Genomic DNA, 23,320 nt, shown 5'->3' on the forward strand with positions numbered 1-23,320 from the left:
GGGCGCGGACAGGAACCCAACAGGGGACACCGAAGAGGAGGAACACACGGGCAGGGTTGAAATACACAAGGTAACAAGAGGGAGCAACGGCTTATTAGTCAGAAGCTCTGTGCGTTTAGATCAGAAGATGCTTTAAAATTCAAACTTCATTTTTGTAAGGTAAGAAGATTTTACTCTTCAGTGATCTTGAAATCCAGACAATGCCTTTATTTATTTATTGATGAAATTCAGAAAATGTCATTATTTATTTATTCATTTGTTTTTTTATTGATTTAAAATGAAGTCTGCGTTGATGTAGTGTGATGCATTTCCATCAGAGTCTTAGCATAGTTGTGAGAACGTCACCCGATCCAACCTGGTGCTATTTGGAAAAGGTCACAGTCTCTTCAGGGCTCAAGAGCTACAGTACCTTGACTGGACAGCAGATGAGTGCTAAGCCTGCCATTCTATTCATTTAAAGCTCATGACTATAACGTAGGAAAGTTCATTTGCATCTGCGTCCAATCCGCCGCAAGCTTCTATCGCTCCGTTAGAACCATTCAAGCGAGAATTGAAAAACAGACAATAGTCGCACCATTACAAAGCCATCCCTGCGTTGTAAAAACAAGCTGCGGGCAAAGCGAGTAAATAAAAGCCTGCACGCTCTATTCCCGAAGGGTCAATAAAAAGGAGCTGGAAAGCATTTAGAGGTCCTCATTGGAGGATCTCATTCCTCATTTGGCCCTGGCGGTTTGTGTGGATATCCCGGCCAATCAATACAAGCACCATTAAGCTTAACAAAGCTGCTTTGTCTATAAAACGGGCCAACGATGAAATGAAGCACTCGGGGACATCGGAGCTGCTTTCACGCAACCTGGTACACGTATAGTACATGTGGTCACGGTCACGCAAAATGATGACAACGACAAAGCCTCTGATATATGAATTTGTATGACATGGGAGAAGGGCAAGCTGCATGCTGCATCACCAACCCTAATAAAAAGGGCATTCAAATGACCAACTATGGAAATAAAAAGAGAAAGAAATGAACTGGTTCGAAATTCATACACATTTGTACCTAGTATTACGGATTTGTTTACACAACAGTAACCTGGTGAAAAGTTGCACGGTTATTCCTTTGAATGAATCTCAGGTCTAATTTGCATGTATATTATTGATTTCCTTTCTTCTCTAACCCAGTAAACAGCTCCAATGTAAATGTATGAAAGAGCTATACAGAAACAAATAACAACAATTACAACACGTTTGGATGCAAAGAGAAAAATACAGTGACGCCACTTAATGGCTGTACTTAGCCCGACTGCTTTTGCAATGGCTACTTGGTTGTCATGACAAACAATTGTGGGTCTATTCAGAGGCTGTCACTAAACCCTTCTCCTTAAAAATAAAACAAGACAAGATGTAGGAGGGCTTGTGATGGACGCTTGTCTTGAAGAGCAGTCGCAAGACAAAGGAAGCGATAACTTGTTGCCAACTATCAGAATTGAATCAATTCTTAACTATTTGCATGTTAGCATTCGTACTCAATGCAGATTTATTGATACCTTGCACATTGCATTTGTCAATTTCACGTTTGGTCGGCTTCAACGTCACAAAAGCTTTCATTATTTTGTATAAAGTGCAGCCGCGGCTTTAATTTGACCTATCTGGCGCTCTCTCTTTTCTTCTCTGAAGCGTATTTGTATGTACGTGTGCATGTGTGCGTGCGTCATGTCATTGTGCAGGCTAGTGTATTTCCAGTCCATCTATTTTTTGTGTGGCACAAAGAAGCATTGATTTATTCGTGCTCAACTTCCTCCACTAATATCTGTATTGAAATCTTCACACTATGTTCTGGAATAGGGGGAAAAAAATTTGAATCAGAGACTCGCTTTTTATCTCTACGCCCTTAAATCTGCCGGCTTAAAAATTGGACTGACCCAGGAAGTTGGGTCGATTGGGTCAGTCCAATTTTAAACCCTAAATTGGGTTGTTTTGAACAGTGTACCTTTTACTTTGCTTGCTTGTTACTATGGTTACTGAAATAGGTTTTTTTTAATCCTTGTTAATGCGCAACTTATTGTAATCAGCAGAATTTTGATTGGATTTTGAAGAGGCATCGTCAAACAACATCTTGAATAACCAGGTGCAGCATTAGAATTTTAATTCTGGTTCCTGGTCACTATATGACTCATAGGATGATGAAATAATTGATAAGGAAGTGATTAAATTTCCTACCTGTTTAATGCTGCTAACAAATAAGTACCAGTGATTATGCTGTAAGCAGCCTTTATATAGCTGTTCAATTATCCAGACAATTACAAAAAGTCTCAGAATGTCTTTTTATGACTTTGAATGGTGGTGGACCAAAACACAAACAGTAGTTCTTCTTTAAATTCATTTGATTGTGCTTACAAGCAACCAATAAATCAGCCGCTGAACGATAATTTCCCTCTTCTAAATTGTCAATCTCAGATGCTCCGAGGTGTTTGCTGATTTCCAACACTGCAGGGTGCCAAGGGGCTTCCTGTCTGCAAGAGTGTGGGCTGTGACAAGGCAATGGAAAAAGTAGATGAAATAGAAAAAAAATAGCTTGTGTACTCCGCTCTGTGCGTATGTCTGCTTTTGGCAGCTGCTCCTTGAAGCATCCCCCCCCCCCAAAAAAAAAAACTAATTTTATCCCGTCACCATGGAAACTCTTTAAAGTAACAATTGTATGACTGTACGTACTGCTGTTTGTTTTTAATCACTTGGCTGCTTTTCTGAAGGCTGATCCGGGTTTTTTTTTTTGTTTGTGTGGTAAATGTCAACATGTTTAGCAAATTTGTATTGACTGGAACTAATGCGTGCTAATTCAAAGTGATAAATGAAATAACTGAATTAAAAGTTTGTGTTGTCGCTTCAAATCAATCTGTCAGATAGCAGCTCTGAAGTTAAACCAATCAGTCTTTCTATAGCTTTCCATTCTGCACTGGCAGACATCTGTTTAGTTCCCACGTGGAAAGGATGTGCAATGATCTTAATGACAGCCATCAAAGCAGATCATCCATCCAGCCTTAATAGCTCCAATCACGTAGTCTAGTCACTGTGTGTGAGGGAGATATGGAATATTCAACAATCTCATAAAATGCTGGTGTGCATGTTTGCTACTACTCTGGAAGCAAACATAATTCTATGTGTTGCATGAAGATCAATTCATATGCTAAGAATTTTGACACTACCATGACAGTTGAAGATCATGGACAGTTGGAAATGACAGGCTGCAATTATCCGTCTCCAGAGTCTGTTGAAAGAAGCCGAGTTGTTTTTGAGATCGACACGGGGAAACGGTTTATTGAGCAGAGTGATAAATGAGAAGCAACATCGAGTACACACGCTACGTTTATGTGCAGATGAAATCCGTGTTCTGCAATGAGAAAAGAAAAAAGTGAATGTAGACTAACTTAAATAACATACAAAAATACATACAGTATGCCTATGTTAATTCTACACACTGTTGTAGGCATCTGGACCGTGTCCTCTCTAAATGTGTGCGTCTCCTTCACCACAGGGGCCGGAAAGTATCCGATGATGCCCATCTGGTCCACATAGCGGTCACTGTACACCTAACGGTGAATACATGGGCAGAGCCTCACTAAAAACTTCCACCTTTGGATCTATGTGCTTTTTCATCCACAGTGGCATTTGGTTTGTACTTACACTTCCAGACCAGAAGACTCCACTGCCCTCCTCTGGCACCAGTTTAGAATACACGTAAACCTTCTGACCCTTCTTGAGGTTGATGAATCTGCAGTCCGGAGCTATGAAGTCATCCAAGGCCGAGGCCATGGAGAGAACATCTAGAAAAAGAATAATCACAAGAAGAAGAGATATAAGAGTGAGTTCAAAGTGGGATAGGGAGTTCCATGAAACACATTTACTTACATGAACACTCTGCGTCACCACAAATCTTGTTGTCTGCTAGCTTGTCCATGAGTACGGCATCTGAGGTTTGGTGCAGCACGCCCACACAAAGAACAACAAGAAGAAGCAGATGTCGCATTTTAACAATAATCTTGGCTGTATGAATGTACAGATGGATATTTGAAGGAAACCGAGAGGAAACGTCTCGAAAGTCAGGGGGGGAAATGGGCTGTGGCCCGACATCACACGCTGCCTGACCAATCAGGGTGGACTCTTGGAAATGTCACACTCTGGAACCAGTTACATATCGAGTGGGAGTTGACTATTTCCACTCACTGTTCATAATAATGGGAAAATGCCACTTTGATGCACACAGACCATATACTCAATCTGGGGCGTGCAATTCCCAACTATTCAAAGACTTCATAACAACCTACAAATGATCATGTTTTCTAAAAAATATATATTTGCTGCATCTCCATTTTTTTAATCTACTGTAAATTTACTATTGGCACTCAGTTGCCTCTAAATGAACAAATAATGAAAGGTGATTAACTACATAAATGATTCTATTCAACTGTCCATTTTCAATACTTCATGATGGTCATTGTAAGCTGGAGCCTGTCCCAGTAAACCTTCAGCATCATGCTGGGGACAAACACAGAACAGGCATTCAGACTCGCCGCATTCACACCTCAGTACAATTGGGAGTGTTCAATGAACCTAACTTGCATGTTTTTGGAATGAAGAGGAAGCCAGACCCCAGATATGAACCCCCAACAACCATGCATGGGACAGTTTTGGCACCCTTCTACATCAATGGGGAATGCTTGGAGAGATGGTCCACACTTTGACTTGGGTACCGTGATCCCTATTGAACTCTGCTGGTCAATAAATAAATAAATAAATAAATAAATAAATAAATAAATAAATAAATAAATAAATAAATAAATAAATATTTGCTCAGAAAGTTCGAGTTTATAAGTATTAAAAATCCTACTTAATTACTTAAATACATATATTGTCCTAAAACTAGTTTTTTCCCCAAACACAAGATGGCGCCATTGTAATGTTTTCAAGACACGCAGATGAATACATAGCATTTTAGAATTATAACGTTAAAGTTAAGAACCATACTAACCTATTGTCTGGATGATCCATTCACCTGGTTCTCAAGGTTCTCATTTTTTAAAAGGAATAATAATAAGACATTTATGGTGAGTGTCATACTGAATAAGACTAAAAAAACAATATACATATGTGGTTTTTAAAAGAATTGTCAAAATTTTCGTGCATTATCAGCCAATTTCCTCCCTCCCCTCGGAAATGAACACAGTATTTCCATTTGAATAAAGTTTAAAATCCAAATGCACAAGTGTTTTCTGTAACTTTTAAAATTCTGGGTGTGATTTCATACTTAAATGCAAACTTTCGTCAGTCTTGGTGTCAAACAGGACTTCCTTGTCGTCTGACGCAAAGCTCTGCAAAGCACCGTGCGCTGTAAAGTGTACGCACGCTTTAGAATTTGGGTAGCTCACACGGGCGGTGCTTAAAATGTTCTACGTATGATTTGGGAGCTTTCCGCCTGCTCGCGCTGAGCCTGCAGCAACACCATTCGCTTTGCTTGACGTTTCACGGTATGACGTGTATCCTCGGAAAACTCAAAACCACCATCTCTTCTCGGTTGTTATTATTGTTTAGAAGGACTTCGAGCGGTCCTCTTATTTGGGGTGGGGGGGCCTAAGCTACCACTTGACCGAAAACAAACCCCCCTTTCTGGTAGGAAGCGTCCCATTCGAACTTCTATTGTGCTCCCCCCGGTGTTTTGAGAGCGCCCTCCCGGTCCGCCGTCTTTGCCAAGCAGCTTATGGAGGAGCGGGTTTCCGAGTTGTTTGCCTCAGAAAATGGACACGACGGCTCTCGGACTGAAGTGAACCTGGGCAATGGTTGCGGACGTACCTCCGCCACCAAAAGGGCTTCTGCCAAGAAGAAGAGAGCGAATGGGCGACACTTTCGCAGCTTCAAACCGAGCAACAGCACCCCTTATCTACCACCTGAGGTAGGCTTGCCTCCTAGATAAGTAACGCTGGCTAACAGCGTCTCTATTGTGTTCATTACGAAAACAACAATGCAGTTTACTTTCACTTTACGCTTAAAGCTACACTCCGTGTTAGCCCATTTTTTGACGTCCCATGATACGCTACTTAGCTAATTGGTCGCAATAGTTTATAACCATGTAATGTCTTTAAAATCACCAGATTTCAACTAGCGAAAGTGTAGTTAGCATGCTATTGTAGCATCAGCTGTGTTTGTAAATAGTTAACCTTGGGGGGGGGGGGGGGCTGTGTGTGTGGGTGTGTGCGTGTGTGTGTGTGTGGGTGTGTGTGTGTTGGGGTCGTCGACGTGTCCTCAGTCGTGCTAATATTACTTCCAAGAGATAATAGTTTCTTGGCCGGCATTCTGTCCATTGGCTTTTGGTTGTGTGTCGTAAAGTTACATCATGCTCGCATTCAGCAGAAGTTAAGCCTATTTCTTATCAGTAGTTTGCAAATGTAGAAAAGTCATCGTAGTAAGTGATTTATTTCCAAGGTAAACTTGAATGGAATTTGACACACATTTGCTCACATTAAGCTGTTCAGTATTGAGCACCGTTTTAAATAGGTCATGTTCAATGCTACATCAGGAAATTGCCTTTTTAGTATTTTACAAATCAATGACATGCTTGTATTTTCATTCAGGTCTTTTCTTTCTCATGGCATTGATTCGATCACGATTGGGCTGCTCTGTTTTTCTCGTTTTTCGTCGCCTCTCGTCCGAGAAGGCTTTGTCAGTGAGTTGAGTTCATGCAACAAGGCTTGGTTAGGACACACAGCCCAAGTTGGTCTGGAAAAACCTGATGATGCTTTCTCTTATGAGAGGTCAAACGTCTTCTCAGATAGAGCAGCCCAATTGCAAATGATTCAATGCCCTGAAATAGAAAATTGTGATTGTCCGCGTCTAACACTTTGTACCTTATCTCCTAGGTAGAAGAAGGGAATATCGAGTACAAGGTAAGAACTTTCCCACAAAGCAATACCGTAATAGGATACAGTACATGCCGTCAAAGTGGCTTGACCGGGTTATATGAGACACATCAACTAAGCAGACACTTTGCTAGACACACATTGACTCTCCATCCCTCAAAAAGCACACAGTGACACTGTCAGAATGGTTTATTTAATCAATATTCTTAGGTAATTAGCTTTTATAGCATTGCATGGTGCGTTAGGTGTGGTCTTATTTTATCGCGTAAGGTTTGTTGAGCTTTACAGCCACATTCAATGAAATGAATAGGTATTGCAATGTGTTCCTGTTTCACCCTGCCCCTAAAGATGACTCCACTATTTGTTCCTAAATTAGATTTAATGGCTAGGCTAGCGATTACCATATGTGGCTCACAGTCAAGAAGAGTTTGAATATTCGTTGCAATCCCATTTGAGTTCAACCGTAAAAGAGAATCTCACAACATCATCGGCCAAAAGAACATTTGTAGGTCAACCAGTCCTTTCCATCCGTCTCGTATGTAGAAATCTGACACCGGCGTGGATTATCACTGGCGGTGTTAGCGTCAGGATATCATCGGTTGATTTCTGTGATCTTTTCACCCGCTGCATAGCTAAAGCTCGTGGACCCTACGCCGAGTCGATTCGAGCACCTGGTGACGCAAATGAAATGGCGGCTCCAGGAGGGTCGCGGAGAAGCTGTCTACCAGATCGGGGTGGAGGATAACGGCATGTTGGTGGGCCTGTCGGAGGACGAAATGAAGGCGTCCCTCACCACCCTTCATAAGATGGCTGAGAAGTGAGCTTCACAGTGAACCCGGCCACACGTGCAAAGCACTTGATACATGTTGATTTGACACCCAAAATGATTTTTGGCTGACAGAGTTGGGGCTGACATCACCATCCTCCGACACGCAGAGGTGGACTACGACACCGATCGGCCTCTCACCATCGCCGAAGCGCTGATACGAAAGGTGCCAGATGACCAGCAGGTTAGCACGGCAACCATTAAGACACAAGAACTCGCGTCGATTGTCTTTTTTTAAAAATGTTGCATTTCTTTGCGTTTCTTCTTGCAGTTCCTGGACCTGCGAGTCGCCGTCATCGGTAACGTGGACTCGGGCAAATCGACTCTGCTGGGCGTTTTGACGCAGGGCGAGCTGGATAATGGACGGGGGAGAGCCAGACTCAACCTCTTCAGGCATCTCCATGAAATCCAGACTGGGCGAACATCTAGCATCAGCTTTGAGATCCTGGGTTTTAACAGTAAAGGAGAAGTGAGCAAAACAATCTTCGTTAGACAAAAACGAAAGCACTGGATCCGTTGAAATCATGCGCCATTTTTTTTACATCTTCTAGGTTGTGAACTACAGCGAGTCTCGAACGGCAGAGGAGATTTGTGAGAGTGCCTCTAAAATGATCACGTTCATCGATCTGGCGGGTCACCATAAATACTTGAAGACAACCATCTTTGGCCTCACCAGCTACTACCCCGATTTCGCCATGCTTGTCGTCAGTGCAAATACCGGCATTGGTGAGGGACCGTTTGTTGATGTAATGCAGGCACTAATGTGACTATTAACAGCAAGCAGTGGTGTAAGTTCAAGCCCGACTAAATGGAACTGCACCATTCTTGATCAGCAGCTCTTGGCGTACGGCCGAATACCTTTTTCTGTCCTTGCCCCGACTTGTTCGGTCAACCAGCTGCGGCGAAAGAGCGCTACAAACATGAAATCTGACCTTATGTAACAAACCAGACACTATTGCCGGGAATGACCCGCTCTAAAAATATCATCTTCGGACGCTGGTATTATTGGCATCCGCAGATGGGTCAGCTGATAATATGGGGGGGGGGGGGGGGGGCACTTAGCAGTCAGCCTTGCACTGCCAAACTTACCTAACAACTCATCAGAACATAAAACCGATTGTTGTTGGCTTTCGTTGCAGGGGAGTTTTTGTGGTTGGTGTCAAAAAAAGGGTCACAAATGAGCAGGCAATCCATACCTCAATGGAATGTTGGATATATTGTATTACTTTCACGTCTGCCTACTTTTATGACGCAGCAAGTATTTAATTACGTTTTCAGCCTGGATTTATCTGTTAGCTAGCAATACAGTCAGGGAAAGAAATACCACAAAAAGAGTCATGTCAGAAGTGGGATTCGAACCCACGCCTCCAGGGGAGACTGCGACCTGAACGCAGCGCCTTAGACCGCTCGGCCATCCTGACACATTTGTGCCATCATCATATGTTTGCGGCATTCCCCCGAAGTCGTTAAACTGGAAAGCAGTAAATCACATTTTATTCTACCTCTCCTTTTTTTTAGCTGGCACGACACGGGAACACCTGGGCTTGGCCATGGCCCTGAAGGTGCCCATCTTCATCGTCATCAGCAAAGTGGACCTGTGCACGCGGGCCGCCGTGGAGCGGACTGTACGGCAGCTGGAGCGAGTACTCAAGCAGCCGGGCTGCAACAAGGTGCCCATGGTTGTGGCCAGCACGGACGATGCCGTTGCCGCCGCTCAGCAGTTTGCCCAGTCGCCCAAGTGTGTACCAAGCTCTGAAGTTGAACACAAGTATAAAATGAAATGTAATATATATGTATTTAGGAGGATTCGGATTTTGCATATGTCCATTCAAATGAAGTTTCAATGCAAGTTTGGTTCATCCTGAGATTTCAGCCGAAACTCGAATATCCTCAACTGTGAGAAGTGTATCACACTTTTGATCCAAGTGGCAAGGCACGTGACACTAACGTAGCTAACGTAGGAGTCGACATCTTCACTCAAGTGCTCTTCGTAAAACAGATGGACTCAAAAGTGCGAGTCGCAGAAGGTCCGAATCAAAGTCCTACGTCCGCAAAAAGTTGGTAAATACCAAAGGGGGGAAGAAAAACGACGGAAAGCGGCGACCGGCCAAAATAAACCAGGAGGCGCGCTAAACATGGCTTAACAGAAGCAAGACTTATTTCAACTGAGCACTAGCATGACACTGAAACACTTGCTTCGGTATTTTTTGATCTTGTGACTTCTCCCCCTTGCCAGCATTACACCCGTCTTCACCGTGTCCAGCGTGTCCGGAGAGAATCTGGACCTGCTCAAGGTCTTTTTCAACATCATCCCCCCGCTGAGCAACAGCAAGGAGCAGGAGGAGCTGATGCAGCAGCTCACTGAGTTTCAGGTAAAGCCGGCCACTCAGCAACCTCGCTCTTCCGGAACGAGCTTCCCTTCGTTACCCGCCAGATTCGACGAGTTTGCAATAGCACAGAGTAAGAAGACGTGACTGACTCATGGCTGTTGTTCTTTAGGTGGATGAAATCTACACGGTGCCAGAAGTGGGCACTGTGGTGGGCGGGACTTTGTGCAGGTTGGTTTGTCTGCAACAAGCACTCAAAAGCTCTTCAAACTGAGTTTGGTGTTTTTGATTGTAGTGGTATTTGCCGCGAGGGAGATGATCTGGTGGTCGGGCCCACAGACTCGGGGCTGTTCCACAAATTGACCGTCGGGAGCATCCAGAGGAACCGCTCGGCTTGCCGGGTGCTTCGCGCCGGACAGGCTGCCACGCTGGCGCTCGGAAACTTCAACCGCACCTTGCTGCGAAAGGTCAGCCTTTGCAGCGTTTCCGTTCAGGCGTCAGGCAATGCGGAGCCATCGGATGTTTTCCTCCCACAGGGAATGGTGATGGTGAGTCCAGAGATGGACCCGACCATCTGCTGGATATTTGAGGCTGAGATTGTACTGCTCTTCCACTCCAAGACCTTCCACAAGGGCTTCCAGGTGACCGTGCACATTGGCAACGTGAGGCAGACCGCCACCGTGGAGGCCGTCTATGGCAAGGTGAGAGGGATGGGCGAAAATTTGTGACTTTTCAGAGTTGTCATTCATCGCCCAAGTAGTACTAGAAAAGACTAAACCGGATGCAAAAACGCTTGGAACATGAAATGTTTGATTTTTTTTATATATATTTTTGGAAGTGATAGAACCATGTTTAAATCAACCACTTTTCTACATCTGTCAGGAGGAGCTGAGGACGGGGGAGAAGGCGGGCGTCCAGTTTAAATTCCTCAAGCATCCCGAGTACCTGAAGATGGGGGCCAAGGTGCTCTTCAGGGAGGGCGTCACCAAGGGCATCGGCCACGTCACCAAGTTGCATCCCATTGCGCAGTATCGCCACGTCCCGGAGAGCGACGAAGATGAAGATGACGACTAGAGCCTAAGAGAAACACACAAGTGCTGTTTGGTTTGCTTTTTATAACGGACAAGCTTCCCACAAATGTCCGCACACGTTGCCGCTCTCATCCGTAGAAGGTAAACAAGTTGGCATTTTGAAGAGCACCTTGCCTTTTATACCTTCAAGATACTTCCAAAGCCAGGAATGTAGCCTCACACACTGTCCGTCACGAAGGGAAAGTCAGCAATTGGTAAACAAGTTGGCATTTTTAAGAGCACCTTGCCTTTTAAACCTTCAAGATACTTCCAAAGCCAGGAATGTAGCCTCACACACTGTCTGTCACGAAAGCAATTGGTTTGTAAGAATATGGGCTTGAGCAGGAAAAAAAAAAAAATGATCAGAGCGCAACATAGAAACTGATGACAGCAGAAGAAATACGGCAACTCCTCTGGTACAAAATACTCAGCTACCAAAAGAGCACACGATTTTAAAATTGGAGTTTGTTTTGGTCAAATATTTTGTGACTGATCCTTGTCCGAACGGCCAGAAGGGGCCCTTGTGGACAACAGAATTGTTGGATTCAAAAGCCAGTATGTTTCAAAGGTATTTGCTGCCAATTCTTGTTAATGATGTCTCTCACTCGCACTCAGACACAAGCGTGAACAGTGCCTAATGGAAGTGCCTTCCGTCACAAGAATTAAAAAAAAACAACTGGTGCTACTAGTTCAAAACACACAAATATTTGTACCAAAATTTTGACTGTTAAGTACTGCTCCAAAGCAAGACTGTGGGCCTTATATTAACAGTCTTAGTCCACAGTCACTCCACTTGCGTTGTGCATATTTCAACCATTGTATTATAGATCTGCTTTTACATTTTGTTTTTGTACACCTCAGGTATATTTCTAGTAGTTTGTACATTTTACAGTTCTATATTTTTTAATCCCCTTTTATTGATGGGACCGTGTATAATCACGTCTGATCCATTGTATGTACAGATGCAATATTATGTGTGGTGTTGATAAGAAAGCCGTTTATCCAATTAAATGTTGACTTCTGACTTTTATTTCGAACTGGATTCATTTCATACCCTAGGAATGATGGGATTAAAAATCCATCAAATGAACACTTTCCCCTCCTTGTATTTTTACACAGGCCGGCCGCATGATGCAAGACTGCAGCACTAAACAACAGGAGCCACATCAACAGGAGTCACTTGCGAGGTCACTAGCACAATACAGAAGGTAAAAAGGCCTCTTTTGCTTCATATGGAGCTCGAGTACAACCTGCTGGCGTGTTGTGGTATAATCGGCCTGACTGAAGGATGATCGCAATTGTGCAATGTAACTCATATGAGCACGTCTGGTAATTGAAAGTCTTGGGCAAATCGTGTAAAGGAACATGCAATCAAATCATTTTGGGTGCCATATTGCTGATTTTATTTTTGTAAACAGCCCAGTTTCTGGACATTCCCCAGCTAATCAGAGGCCACCAAGACAAACCACCACTTAGACTCATTAACACTTTCAGAGCTCAATCGAAACTTCTTAACTTTAATAAGAGTTCATTTAATTTTGTTACCATACTTGTGACTAACATGACTTGTATCACTACCCCATTGAAATGAGTTCAAATTGCATTAATCGGCTCCAACACTCAGAAAGAAAAAACACTCATGGAGTTTTTTTAGTAATTGTTTCTTGACACAAGCAAAAGTACAGAAATAAACCAACAGGCAGCTTGAAATTTTGTGCACCTATGAGGATACCACAGTATTTTTGATTGTGACTTATTCCCCATCAGTATCTTTGGAAAAAAGAATCCAAAGTGCCCGCCCCTCCTCCATCTTGTGAGCGAGGTCTTTTGGGGTGAGGGCCTCCTGACGCTCTACTTTTGGTTTTGCCTAGAGAGGAGGACAGCGCTGGCCCTACAGGAGGCCCTCTCCTGACGAAGGAGGAAGAAGCAGAGGAGGAGAACGATTTCTGCAGTTCCAAGGCAAAGTGATAGTCATTATGTTCGGGCATCTCCCAGGCCGCCACGTTCTGGCCGCAGCGTTGACACTTGAGCACGTCTTCCGCGTTGTCCACCCCATTCTCTTGTTTTTCATCTTCATGTGTTGGCTTTAAAACGGTTTCTGTGTTTCTCTTATGGAGGAAGGAGAAAATGCCGGCGCGAGGGTCTACTGGAGCATCTTTACAAGGAGTCCGAGAAAAAGCGGAACAAGACGGGGGGGCCTTGGTTTGCTGCTTGTCAAAGAAAGACCGAATGGTGGTGGGCGTTTTGCGCGGGGCAGGGCTGGAGGAGACAAAGAGTTGAGCGGAAGGCACGTCCGCACTCAGGAAGCCTGCGATGCCCCCCGCCGATGCTGACGGGGCATCTGAGAATTTGCTGGCGGAGAGGTGCAGTAGCGTGAGAGGCGGAGACCTGTGTGGGAAGCAAACGCCCGTGGTCAAGATTTACAACAAAGCCTACTGGAACATCTGAACTTGGTTCATCACAGGTACACTAAGTCTCAAATCGTTAATATTAATTGACATGGGGGATTTGTGGTTACACTGAACCTACCACGCCGCCTGCTGGTTTCCTGCCGTGTTGAGGCTTTTGAGGATGGCAAAGCTGTCGCTGGACAATTTGGTGGCGTCGTAGCGCACTAAGGCGCAACAGCGGGAGAAACCGCTCGGACGCTTGTCGCCCAGCTGACGGACGCCGACCGTTAACTGTTTTGCCACGCGGCCGTTCTGCAAGAAAAAACAGGTGTGAGAAAGTGACCCTACGTTGGCACTGGAAGCCATCTTCTTACCACTTCTCTGTCTTTGGTCAGCCTCTCCTCCAGCTCCAAAGCCAGCTGATGAAGCCAGTGCTGTACCTTCACCCAACAGAAACCGAAATAAGCAAGTGGCCTTTAAAATAAGATCCGTTAGTGTTATAAAAAGACACCTCGGTGCTGAATACCTGCTCTTTTGTAGCTAGAGATGTTTTCCCAGGGAAGTTCTTACTGCAGCCAATAGATTTTGGCAGCTGTCTGGGTTTCACCGCTTCAAAATCGATGCCCCGACACAAATCGTGGAGCCACTGGCTGCAAAATGTATACGTATTTAATCCGATGCAATCAAGACGAGATTAGAAGTTTCTCTTCATCAGATTTACCCAGTCTTCTCTCCAAAGTGCTTCCCCAGTTGGGCCTGAGAGAAGCGAGTCAGGTCCCCCATGTGCTCCACTTGCAGAATCTCTGTGATGGAGACCCCCAGTTTACCTCCCAGGTTGCGTCTGCGCAAATAGAAAGGAGCTGCGTTCATAAGTGGAAGGCTCGCACTTGGTGACATACATCTTCACCGAAACGCTCACATCTTGCTAATGGGCAGCGTGCTGAAAAGTTCCGTCACCGAGTCCAGCGGCAGAACAGTTTGCCGGTTTGGTTTGTTCAGACCGCATGCCAGTTTTGCCAGCACCTACAAGAGCACAAAATATGGCCTGTGAAGCAACAAAAACAATGTGTCCTTCATTTGACAAAATAGTTGGAATTCAACTTACTTTGTTGTGCGAGATACCGGCTGAGCATTGGAAGCTCGTGTGCTGCTCGACGGCTGCCCTCATTTCCTCTACAATGAGGGCGCCCACCGTGAGCTGAAGTTCGGCGGAGTTGTGCGTCGGCATGGACGCCAGCCATTGCTGGACACCCGCCGACCTCTGCTTCTCTGTTGGACAGACAGCACAGAAATATTAATGTAATATATTTCAAAGTGCATGTGCGTATGTTTTCAATATTCTCCTCATATCTACAATATTTGAGTTATTCTATGAAGCACAAATAACAGCTCTGCCTACCTTTCTCCAAAATGGCATCCTCGGCAGCTTCTTCCTCTCCGTCAGATGAACTGTGAGGGTAACCTTGGATGCAGGTGCTCCGGAGCAGGTGAGGCTGTATTTGTTTGTCCGCCATGTCCTTCATCCGCTGCTGGACGGCCGCAGTCAAGTCCATGTACGCCTCGTCGATGCTGGCCCGCTCGACCACCGCAAAGCGAGACATGACTTGGATCACTTCCACGCTGGCCTCCCTGTAACTACATAACGGTGGCGGGTTTAAATTGCCCTTCAGTGACAGTGACCTACTGTGACGACGCGAGCTCACTCACGGACTCAGGTCCGCCTTGCCGTGAGACTCCCGCACGCGTGCCACCTGGAGATCCGGGCACAGCTTCTTGGCATCGTCCACCCACATGTTCTTGGTCACGCCGTGGTGCCTGGCCTCGTAGCTCACTGCAATGATCCTAACAGGACGGGGTGAGTAAAGGTGACATTTAAAAATGGAATGGATTAGTTCAATAGCTATTTAGGGAAGGAGTTGTAAGGTTAAGGATTTCAAGCAACACCGGGCACCAAGGGACAGTGAAATGGTCCAGATGACATTTGTCAGCTACATTGATCGTTGCAAAACTACATCTGTGTGTGTCAGAACCTCACCCGCCTCCTTTCCAGGTCTTGTACTGGGCTACCACACAGGGCGTTTTCTTCAGGGCAGGATTCAGCCTCTGCTCCACTTGCACGTAGAAACAGTCCATGTCCACTAATGCCACCACTCTTTCCTTTCCGTACTCCATGACTGTTTCTATCAGCTATACAAACAACGAACAGTATGTCTGTCCGTGAACAACACGGTCGGTACTTTTTGGTTTCCCGCGATTATGTGTGTTACATAACTGCGTCATCAAAAGTGGACAGACAACTGTTTTGGTCCTTGGCTGACGTCATTTTATCGACCAATCAGCAAGAGTACCCACGAAAAATATTCAACGCAGATATATGGTACACTGTACAAAAGAATTTGATAACATTTTAAAAATGAATTGAAAATGCATAAAATAAAAAAATCGCACGCGCAATGTTTTGTGTTGATTGTTTTTTATTTAAATACATTATGACATACAAATCACGTTTGTATGTCGTACGTTTGATGTGTGTGCGATGAGGGGGTCGCACTTGGAATGAAGGGAAACGTGTAGTTATTTCTTGTTCACATGGAGACAAAACGGTCAAAACCACCCGGTGCGAAATTTCGAAAGAAAATGAAAGAAGAGGAAGATAAACGAGCAAAGGATGTCGTTTCGCCCTGCCACAGTGAGTAGTCTTTGTAGGGTTACAATATCAATTCAATCCATTCCTCTTTTCCTTTGAGGTGCAAGATTGATATAACCTTTATCAGATTTTATTAAACAAAAAAACATGCGTCTCTTCCATACATAGAGAACATACGTTCCGTGCATTAAATGGAAAAACGTTTACATATATCTAGGCTCGTGGGGTATCTTTTTTTACTCAGGCAGTTGCGAGCCAGCCCGGGTCCTACGGCAGGATGTGATAGGTTCGGTTTCATATGAGCGCAGTCTCCTTCAGCTCGTCCTCCAACTGGTCAAGTCTGACTCGCCCGTGCGGTTCGGGTAACATCTTTCCAAAAGTCACTTAAGGCCACCTTTAGACATCCCTCCGAACGGTAAGGATTACGTATGAATTGAGGTCTCTAGAAACGTCTCCATCTTTTTTTTTTGTTTCCAAAAAGGGGCTGTCGAACTTGCTTTTGCCACTCGCCGGCAACTCTGCTAGCTTTAGCAATTAGCTTCGCTAGCTGAGGCACGTCGTGTCTGACTTGTGTAAGATTAAACCTATTCAACTCTTTTAAGGAGTTAATTGCTTTTTTTTTTTGCGTGTGTATCTTACACTGTTGCAGTGACAGCTCGGGCGATTTGTACTAATGTCTCTGGGTTAGGCTAATAATGCATTTCCCCTCTTTTGGCCTTTTCCGAGTGACAGCCCTCGTCAACGCACATCCCTTTGACGTGCTGCTAATTAGCGCCAACGTGCACTCACCCCGCCTAACTTTTTAAACTTAACACGATAAGAAACAGGCGCCGGGCTGGAGCAGGGCGTTCACATGGCAATCCGACCCACAGTAACCTTGCTCATGGGCTGTCAGGCCACAAGGAGTGGATTGGTACGTCGCGGTTGCATGCTAAGTAGCCACGACCAATTCAATCTAATAACGCGCTGAGTGACTATTTGCAATATGGTTTCGTAAAACATGCGTGTTCGCTTGACGAACGTATACTTATGCTTTCCATTTGAGATTACTAGCTCCTTTGCAACTCGGAAGGTCAGCGATGACACTTTGGAGAACGTTCAACGTGTGGTGTGGCATTGCATTTTCTATCCCAACAATTTTCAGGAACAATGGACCTAGCATGCATCATTACCTCCCCTTACATTAAAAAATACATAATGATGCGTGCTAACAAAATATTCCCTTTTCGGTAGAAACAATGGCTGTTCCTCCCTCGTATGCCGATCTGGGCAAGTCTGCCAAGGACATCTTCAACAAGGGCTATGGTAGGAACTCGCGTGTTGAAATCTTAAGTTATTTCACCCCAGAATTTAATCAAAACGACTCTCTTCAGGATTTGGCCTGGTGAAGCTTGACGTCAAGACAAAGTCAGCCAGTGGCGTGGTAATTATAGTATTTATGTACTCGGGCATCGGAAGCACACTGTTGAAACTCATTGAAGACGAGTTTAATCTGTGCAAAATGCATTTTAAATCTGGTTGGCATTCTTATCTCATTTGATGTATTGAATAACCGTGCTGCAAGTTATTTTATTTGAATTTTTTGAACAAAGGAATTCAAAACATCTGGATCCTCCAACACCGACACCAGCAAAGTTGTAGGCAGCCTTGAAACCAAATACAAGAGGGCAGAGTATGGCTTGACCTTCACGGAGAAGTGGAACACCGACAACACCCTGGGAACAGAAATCACGATTGAAGATCAGGTAAGGGCAACGAATCAAGTGAAATCTAAAATACAATTTATAATGACAGCAAAGCACAATGAATATCAATTTATCCAATCAATTATTTTGTCACAGATCGCCAAGGGACTGAAGCTGACTTTTGACACCACCTTCTCGCCAAACACTGGGTATGATTATTTGACTTGAGACGTTCAATGAAAGCGTCAAGCTGAATTTGCCTGCTACCTCACTATATAATCTTGGCAACACGATCTACTTGTCATGCCTTGATGTCACTTAGCTGACCCCCTCCGGTCCAAATGTGTCTGCCACGGTTAACGATACTGTATATATTTGTGAATGTCATTGCTCATACCTCGACAGCAAGAAGAGCGGCAAAGTCAAGACCGCCTACAAGCGCGAGTACGTGAACTTGGGCTGCGACGTGGACTTCGACTTTGCCGGCCCCACCATCCACGGGGCGGCGGTCGTTGGCTACGAGGGCTGGCTCGCCGGCTACCAGATGACCTTCGACACCGCCAAGTCCAAGATGACTCAAAACAACTTTGCCATCGGCTACAAGACGGGAGACTTCCAGTTGCACACAAATGTGTAAGTAACTCGCGCCGTTACGCTAACGCTCTTAATCCCATTTCAATTGGCAAGTCTAATCCATTCATGTTTGTTTAAAGCAACGACGGAGCAGAGTTTGGAGGCTCCATCTACCAGAAGGTGAGCGACAAGCTGGAGACTGCCGTCAACCTGGCGTGGACCGCAGGCAGCAATAGCACGCGCTTCGGCATCGCCGCCAAATACCAACTGGACAAGGATGCCTTCGTCAGTGTAAGTAGACCAGCGAGAGGGTGCTGAAACAAAAGCAAAATTGTACAAATACTTCAAGTTCTGTTTTTTTGCAGGCTAAAGTAAACAACAACAGCCTTGTTGGCGTTGGCTACACCCAGACCCTTAGACCAGGTGAGCTGCCTCCATTCGCCGCTAGAACTTTGAGCAAAACGTTTAGAAACCTCCCATCGCATTGGTGGAAAGACATTTTTATTTAGCATATTCCAAAATGAAGGGTGGGGAAGAAATCAACAGGGATTATTTTATTTTCTAACTGCACCTGAGCTGTAACAAGCTGATTGACATCGGTGTATACAATTGGACCCACTAATACTCTTTGCCATTTCTGCCCAGGTGTGAAGCTCACCCTGGCCGGCCTGGTGGACGGCAAGAACATCAACGCCGGAGGCCACAAGCTGGGTTTGGGCTTGGAACTAGAGGCTTAAGATTCATCTACACCGTGGAACTCCGGAATATCAGAAGGAATTTGGCCTTACACATTACCCAACCAGCAAAAGTAGGGACATCTTGAAAGGGAGAGCAAGAGAGAGAGAGATCGGGTTCACAAAGGCTGCAACGACAAACTCTTGAGTGAGCGCCGCCATCATGCCGGTGCTTTTTTGTTGCTTTCTACTTTTGAGAGTCTGGCGGCATATTATTTATAGAACCGGAATGTCACGGTTCTTGTCCGGCACTGCCATCAATCCACTACAATCCCAGTTGTGCATCACTGTGCCTGTGTGGCTTTGTCATGTTAGCAGACACTCCGTCTTTGTGTGGTGAGTGCTGTGCTCCCCGCTGAGATTTCTGTTTAAAACACCACCGTCTGATATTCCTCAGTTTTAAAGTACACTATGCTTTTTTTTTTCCCCGTTACTATTTAAACACAGTTGCAAGCCTCCTTCACGCGCACACAACGGCGTCACGTCGGTCATCACAAACCAGTCCACTCGGCCAACCACCACAAAAAAAGAAAAAAAAAAAAAACACTTTGGGAGGCTCGAGACTGCTAGAAAGCGATGCCAAACTTAGCAAATGAAATGTTCTAGAGGAGTTAACTGTAAGTCTCCTCTCACATACAAGGAGAACTTGGAGCTCCTTTTGTCTGTTACCTTTTCAATAAAGTCTCCAACCTACTACTGGCTCATGGGGTGTTGCTGCAAAACACAACTGATTTCCATTTGTTATCCGTGAGGACAGGTTTACTCTTTATTTCATTTACGCAAGGATTGCATTAGTTATATATCAATTAACATTGCCTACGTGTTTCACAAAACATGCCATTCATGAAGATTTAAAGACATTGAACGCAATTTTTAGCGTTTAATAGCAATGCTCAGCCCGTCCCCTACAGTGAGCATGCTCAGATCGATCCTCTGGTCTTTGTGGAGCTTCTTGTTGAGAGCATCCAAAGTCCTGGAAGTGATGTCATCGGGGGCAGGATCCACAACCTTTCCGCTCCACAGCACCTTCACACACATTGAACATCTGTTTCACGTCCTGTCCAGTACACCGCGTACAAACTGCAGACCTACATTGTCGATGGCAATGATGCCCCCTTTCCGAATGAGCTCCAGGGACTTTTCATAGTATCCGTCGTAGCCGGATTTGTCAGCGTCGATGAACACAAAGTCAAAGGTTCCTGTTTCACCAGCCGCTATCAGTTCATCTGCAGGAAAAAGATAGAAATGTCAACAATTCAAGTGAAAGTCAACTTGCATCACAAATCCCTTACCAAGTGTTTGCATTGCCGTCTGTAGTCTGATGTCGATTTTATTCTCCACTCCGGCCTGCAGCAAGAAAATATTGACTACCATAAACTACTGTTCAGAAATGCATTACTTCATTAGTGCTCTAAAGGAACTTGGTAGATGATGTTACCTCTTTAAAAAAGGGCTTGGCTATCTCTACATAGGTGTTGTTTATTTCACAGGCTACAACATGTCCATTCTCTGGCATGGCCAAAGCCATACTGAGTGCGTTGTACCCTGTGTACATTCCTGTTTGGGTACAAAAAAAAAAAAGAATCATAAAATACAACCATTAAGAAGGATTAAGAATCCCTTGAGGATTGCTGGACTGGGTGTAAGCTCACCAATTTCAATAGCTTTGGTTGCGTTGATCAATTTCATCAGATTGGCCATCAACTGGGCTTGTTCGATGGAAACCATCATGGCGCTCCATTGGTCATCCAGAGTTCTCTGATATAAAAGTGCAAATCATAGACCTCAAAAGTTACACATGTCAAGAAATTAATTGAAAAGTTAATAGGACAACAATGTAAACATGGAAACATATTGTGTCTGTTTGGCATACTGCCATCTGGTGGCTAATAGGTGAACTGCTTAAAAGCACTAAGGGGATCTTTTCGCTGTGTTCTTTAATTCTATTGCTTACCAATTTGAGTTTGGTGAGGACTGGGTGTTCCCTTAGCGAGTTGTTGACCACATACTGCAGCACCGGGTCGGCCTTTCCTCCGCTGTGACTCTTCCCAACAAACGCGGACTTTCCCAAGCCTTCAAGACGTCACTGTCACTTTGAGTCACCATTCCACGGAATAATAATAATAATAAAAACATTTACCTGTGAGGAGCACAGAGAGTCCGAGACAGACTAGAAAGTGTCTGCCTGCAGCCATGTTCTCTCGCCAAATAAAGCATTGATCCGTTTTTTGTTTGACTCCAAGGTTTGCGTTTGTTTTGACATTCGGTGCATTGACTTTTCACTTTTACTGTATGCACTTCATTTGAATATTTCAAGCTATATCTATCAGATAATTTTTATAGCGCAATCAACCACGTTGAGCGCCAAACTTTAAATTGCGGAACTATAAGTGATCATATTCTCTTTGTTTATTTGAGAAGATAAGATAGACATTTTGATTCGGGACCTTTGAGACGTCCATTTTATTTTTCTTCCTGAAAAACGGTTGTAGGAGATCAGATGTGGCCCGAAGCCAGCGTTATACTAAATAAATACGCATCATTGGATACATCCAAAATGAACAAAACAAAATATAATCAAGAAATCAAACTAGTAATGACTTTAATAATACAAAAACAACAACAACGATGATTTGATTGAATGATTTGAGAGAGTAAGCCAATCGGGATCAACAATTACACCTGGTGCTTTCTGCAAGTGACTGGCGTCTGTGTCTTGACAAATGTTGGAGAGCCGGCCCCACAAACAAGACGATTCAAAGGACTTCTCATTCTAAATAGGGGGAAGGAAAAAACAATACATCGAACAGCTTTCAGGTAGGCAAAGGTTTGCTCCGTCATAATGAATGTTTGACGTTGGAAATGCGGCGATAACTTGACGAGTAACACGACGTCTTCCGCCTTCGGGTTTGAATCATTTCTACATTTCTTTTCAAACAAACTAGCCCGTGTAGTCATTAAACTGCTTCGCTTGTAGCATGTTGACTAACGATATGTAAATAAACTTAACATACAATCGTTAACACAAGTTCCAACAGAAAAAAACACAAGTTCACAACACCGGCCGGTAACTCGGTACTGGGTCTCGAGCTGGGTGAGCAAAACACTTGCACTAAGCGTCCACAGGAGGGCGCTCTAAACTAGTAAATAGAAATTGATGACGTTTGAATACAAAACATGCAGAGGGCATAATACTGCGGGCCCAGGGTCTGTTGAGCCCATTTAAGGTCATTTCCAGTATTTCTTCTTGAAATGTACAGTCTTGTAATGCTGCAATCATGAAAGTACCACACTTGCATGTCTTTTTTTTTTGTTTTGTTTCTCAAAGTTGTCCCCCCTGAGCAGTTCCCTTGCATGATCTGTACCAAATTTATATGTTTTTCTTTTAACAGATCTTCAAAGTGGGTAAAATATAATGAGCAGTTGTTGAACGCAAAGATTGTTTGGATGAGCCGTGTTTGCGCTGCAGCTTCAAACCTGCAGACAGGCTCAGGGGAAAGTGGTGGATGTGGGATGTGGTGGGTGGAATGGGAGCTTTCTCCAAGGACACGACGCTTCCTCTAGCTGCACTTTCATTAGAAATGCACAAACAAGAACACATCAGTGACATGAATTGTCTGAGCAAAAAAAAAAAAAGATATATCTATTGGAATTTGACGAGTAGGAAAGGAAGGGAATTTCTCATTGCTTTGCTAAAAGTCCTCTCGGTGAAAGTGCTGTGTTTTGCCGCCATCTTTGTCTCTAACCCCCCTACTGCTTGGGGCCTCAGTTTCCATGACGCTAATTGTTTCTGCTACTTGTGCCAAGTACCAACTCATCCTTGCCACGTTCTTGCAGACAACCCCCGGTCCCTGGGCTGCTTTTTGTGTCGGTTTAAGCCATGAAAAAGCGAAGGAATGCGCCGCCGCCGCCGCCGCCGCCGCCATCTGCACGCCAGCGTTCCTCCTCGCGGCCGTGACTGTCAAGAACGCCACGGCGGCACACATCCTCCCTCGCCTGCTCTCAGAGGTAGCAAAATCAACACCAGAAAACAAAAGTGACAACTTCTGCTGCTAATATGAAACAAAATAATTCAAGAGGTCTCTGTTTTGACGAAGCAGAGTGGGAGCACACTTTATATTTTAAAAAGGCGCCCTAGCAAAGAAGAATGTCGCTCTTTAATA

General features: G+C 44.5%; 5 protein-coding genes, 1 long non-coding RNA gene and 1 other non-coding gene across 8 annotated transcripts; 2 read left to right on the forward strand and 5 right to left on the reverse strand.

Moving 5' to 3' along the window:
• Positions 1 to 2,302: 2,302 nt before the first annotated feature.
• On the reverse strand, positions 2,303 to 4,134 carry LOC133158186 (otoraplin-like). Its single transcript, XM_061285184.1, has 4 exons — positions 3,904 to 4,134; positions 3,679 to 3,818; positions 3,474 to 3,584; positions 2,303 to 3,385 (listed from the first exon to the last, which is right to left on the reverse strand). Exons 1-4 carry the CDS (start codon positions 4,019 to 4,021, stop codon positions 3,362 to 3,364), a joined length of 393 nt encoding a protein of 130 aa, XP_061141168.1. The 5' UTR covers positions 4,022 to 4,134; the 3' UTR covers positions 2,303 to 3,361.
• A 1,350-nt stretch (positions 4,135 to 5,484) lies between these two features.
• On the forward strand, positions 5,485 to 12,152 carry gtpbp2a (GTP binding protein 2a). The gene is made up of 12 exons (XM_061284625.1): positions 5,485 to 5,941; positions 6,906 to 6,932; positions 7,538 to 7,722; positions 7,807 to 7,915; positions 8,003 to 8,200; positions 8,283 to 8,457; positions 9,250 to 9,469; positions 9,968 to 10,103; positions 10,231 to 10,289; positions 10,354 to 10,525; positions 10,595 to 10,759; positions 10,941 to 12,152. The coding sequence occupies exons 1-12, from the start codon at positions 5,750 to 5,752 to the stop codon at positions 11,130 to 11,132; spliced, it is 1,830 nt and encodes a 609-aa protein (XP_061140609.1). The 5' UTR covers positions 5,485 to 5,749; the 3' UTR covers positions 11,133 to 12,152.
• On the reverse strand, positions 7,080 to 8,724 carry LOC133157943 (uncharacterized). Its single transcript, XR_009715106.1, has 2 exons — positions 8,590 to 8,724; positions 7,080 to 8,176 (listed from the first exon to the last, which is right to left on the reverse strand). It is a non-coding gene; the product is annotated as an uncharacterized LOC133157943 (long non-coding RNA).
• trnal-cag (transfer RNA leucine (anticodon CAG)) lies at positions 9,070 to 9,152 on the reverse strand. Its single transcript has one exon. It is a non-coding gene; the product is annotated as a tRNA-Leu (tRNA).
• A 352-nt stretch (positions 12,153 to 12,504) lies between the features above and the next one.
• On the reverse strand, positions 12,505 to 15,801 carry polh (polymerase (DNA directed), eta). Its single transcript, XM_061284624.1, has 10 exons — positions 15,554 to 15,801; positions 15,226 to 15,360; positions 14,918 to 15,153; positions 14,624 to 14,787; positions 14,438 to 14,541; positions 14,240 to 14,359; positions 14,045 to 14,168; positions 13,893 to 13,958; positions 13,658 to 13,830; positions 12,505 to 13,516 (listed from the first exon to the last, which is right to left on the reverse strand). Exons 1-10 carry the CDS (start codon positions 15,688 to 15,690, stop codon positions 12,892 to 12,894), a joined length of 1,884 nt encoding a protein of 627 aa, XP_061140608.1. The 5' UTR covers positions 15,691 to 15,801; the 3' UTR covers positions 12,505 to 12,891.
• Positions 15,802 to 16,057: 256 nt separating this feature from the next.
• Positions 16,058 to 19,850, forward strand: LOC133157940 (voltage-dependent anion-selective channel protein 2). 2 transcript variants are annotated; one of them, XM_061284626.1, is made up of 9 exons: positions 16,058 to 16,207; positions 17,399 to 17,470; positions 17,539 to 17,588; positions 17,758 to 17,910; positions 18,007 to 18,059; positions 18,256 to 18,483; positions 18,564 to 18,714; positions 18,789 to 18,846; positions 19,069 to 19,850. In XM_061284626.1, the coding sequence occupies exons 1-9, from the start codon at positions 16,108 to 16,110 to the stop codon at positions 19,158 to 19,160; spliced, it is 957 nt and encodes a 318-aa protein (XP_061140610.1). In that variant the 5' UTR covers positions 16,058 to 16,107; the 3' UTR covers positions 19,161 to 19,850. The 2 variants fall into 2 exon arrangements, with proteins under 2 accessions (XP_061140610.1, XP_061140611.1); XM_061284627.1 differs by lacking the exon at positions 16,058 to 16,207 and adding an exon at positions 16,419 to 16,580.
• A 44-nt stretch (positions 19,851 to 19,894) lies between these two features.
• Positions 19,895 to 21,394, reverse strand: comtd1 (catechol-O-methyltransferase domain containing 1). The gene is made up of 7 exons (XM_061284628.1): positions 21,298 to 21,394; positions 21,112 to 21,230; positions 20,810 to 20,915; positions 20,596 to 20,714; positions 20,450 to 20,504; positions 20,250 to 20,383; positions 19,895 to 20,183 (listed from the first exon to the last, which is right to left on the reverse strand). Exons 1-7 carry the CDS (start codon positions 21,350 to 21,352, stop codon positions 20,031 to 20,033), a joined length of 741 nt encoding a protein of 246 aa, XP_061140612.1. The 5' UTR covers positions 21,353 to 21,394; the 3' UTR covers positions 19,895 to 20,030.
• Positions 21,395 to 23,320: the final 1,926 nt, after the last annotated feature.

This window comes from Syngnathus typhle, linkage group LG8 (assembly GCF_033458585.1).
Source record: "Syngnathus typhle isolate RoL2023-S1 ecotype Sweden linkage group LG8, RoL_Styp_1.0, whole genome shotgun sequence".
NCBI classification, from domain to species: Eukaryota; Metazoa; Chordata; class Actinopteri; order Syngnathiformes; family Syngnathidae; genus Syngnathus; species Syngnathus typhle.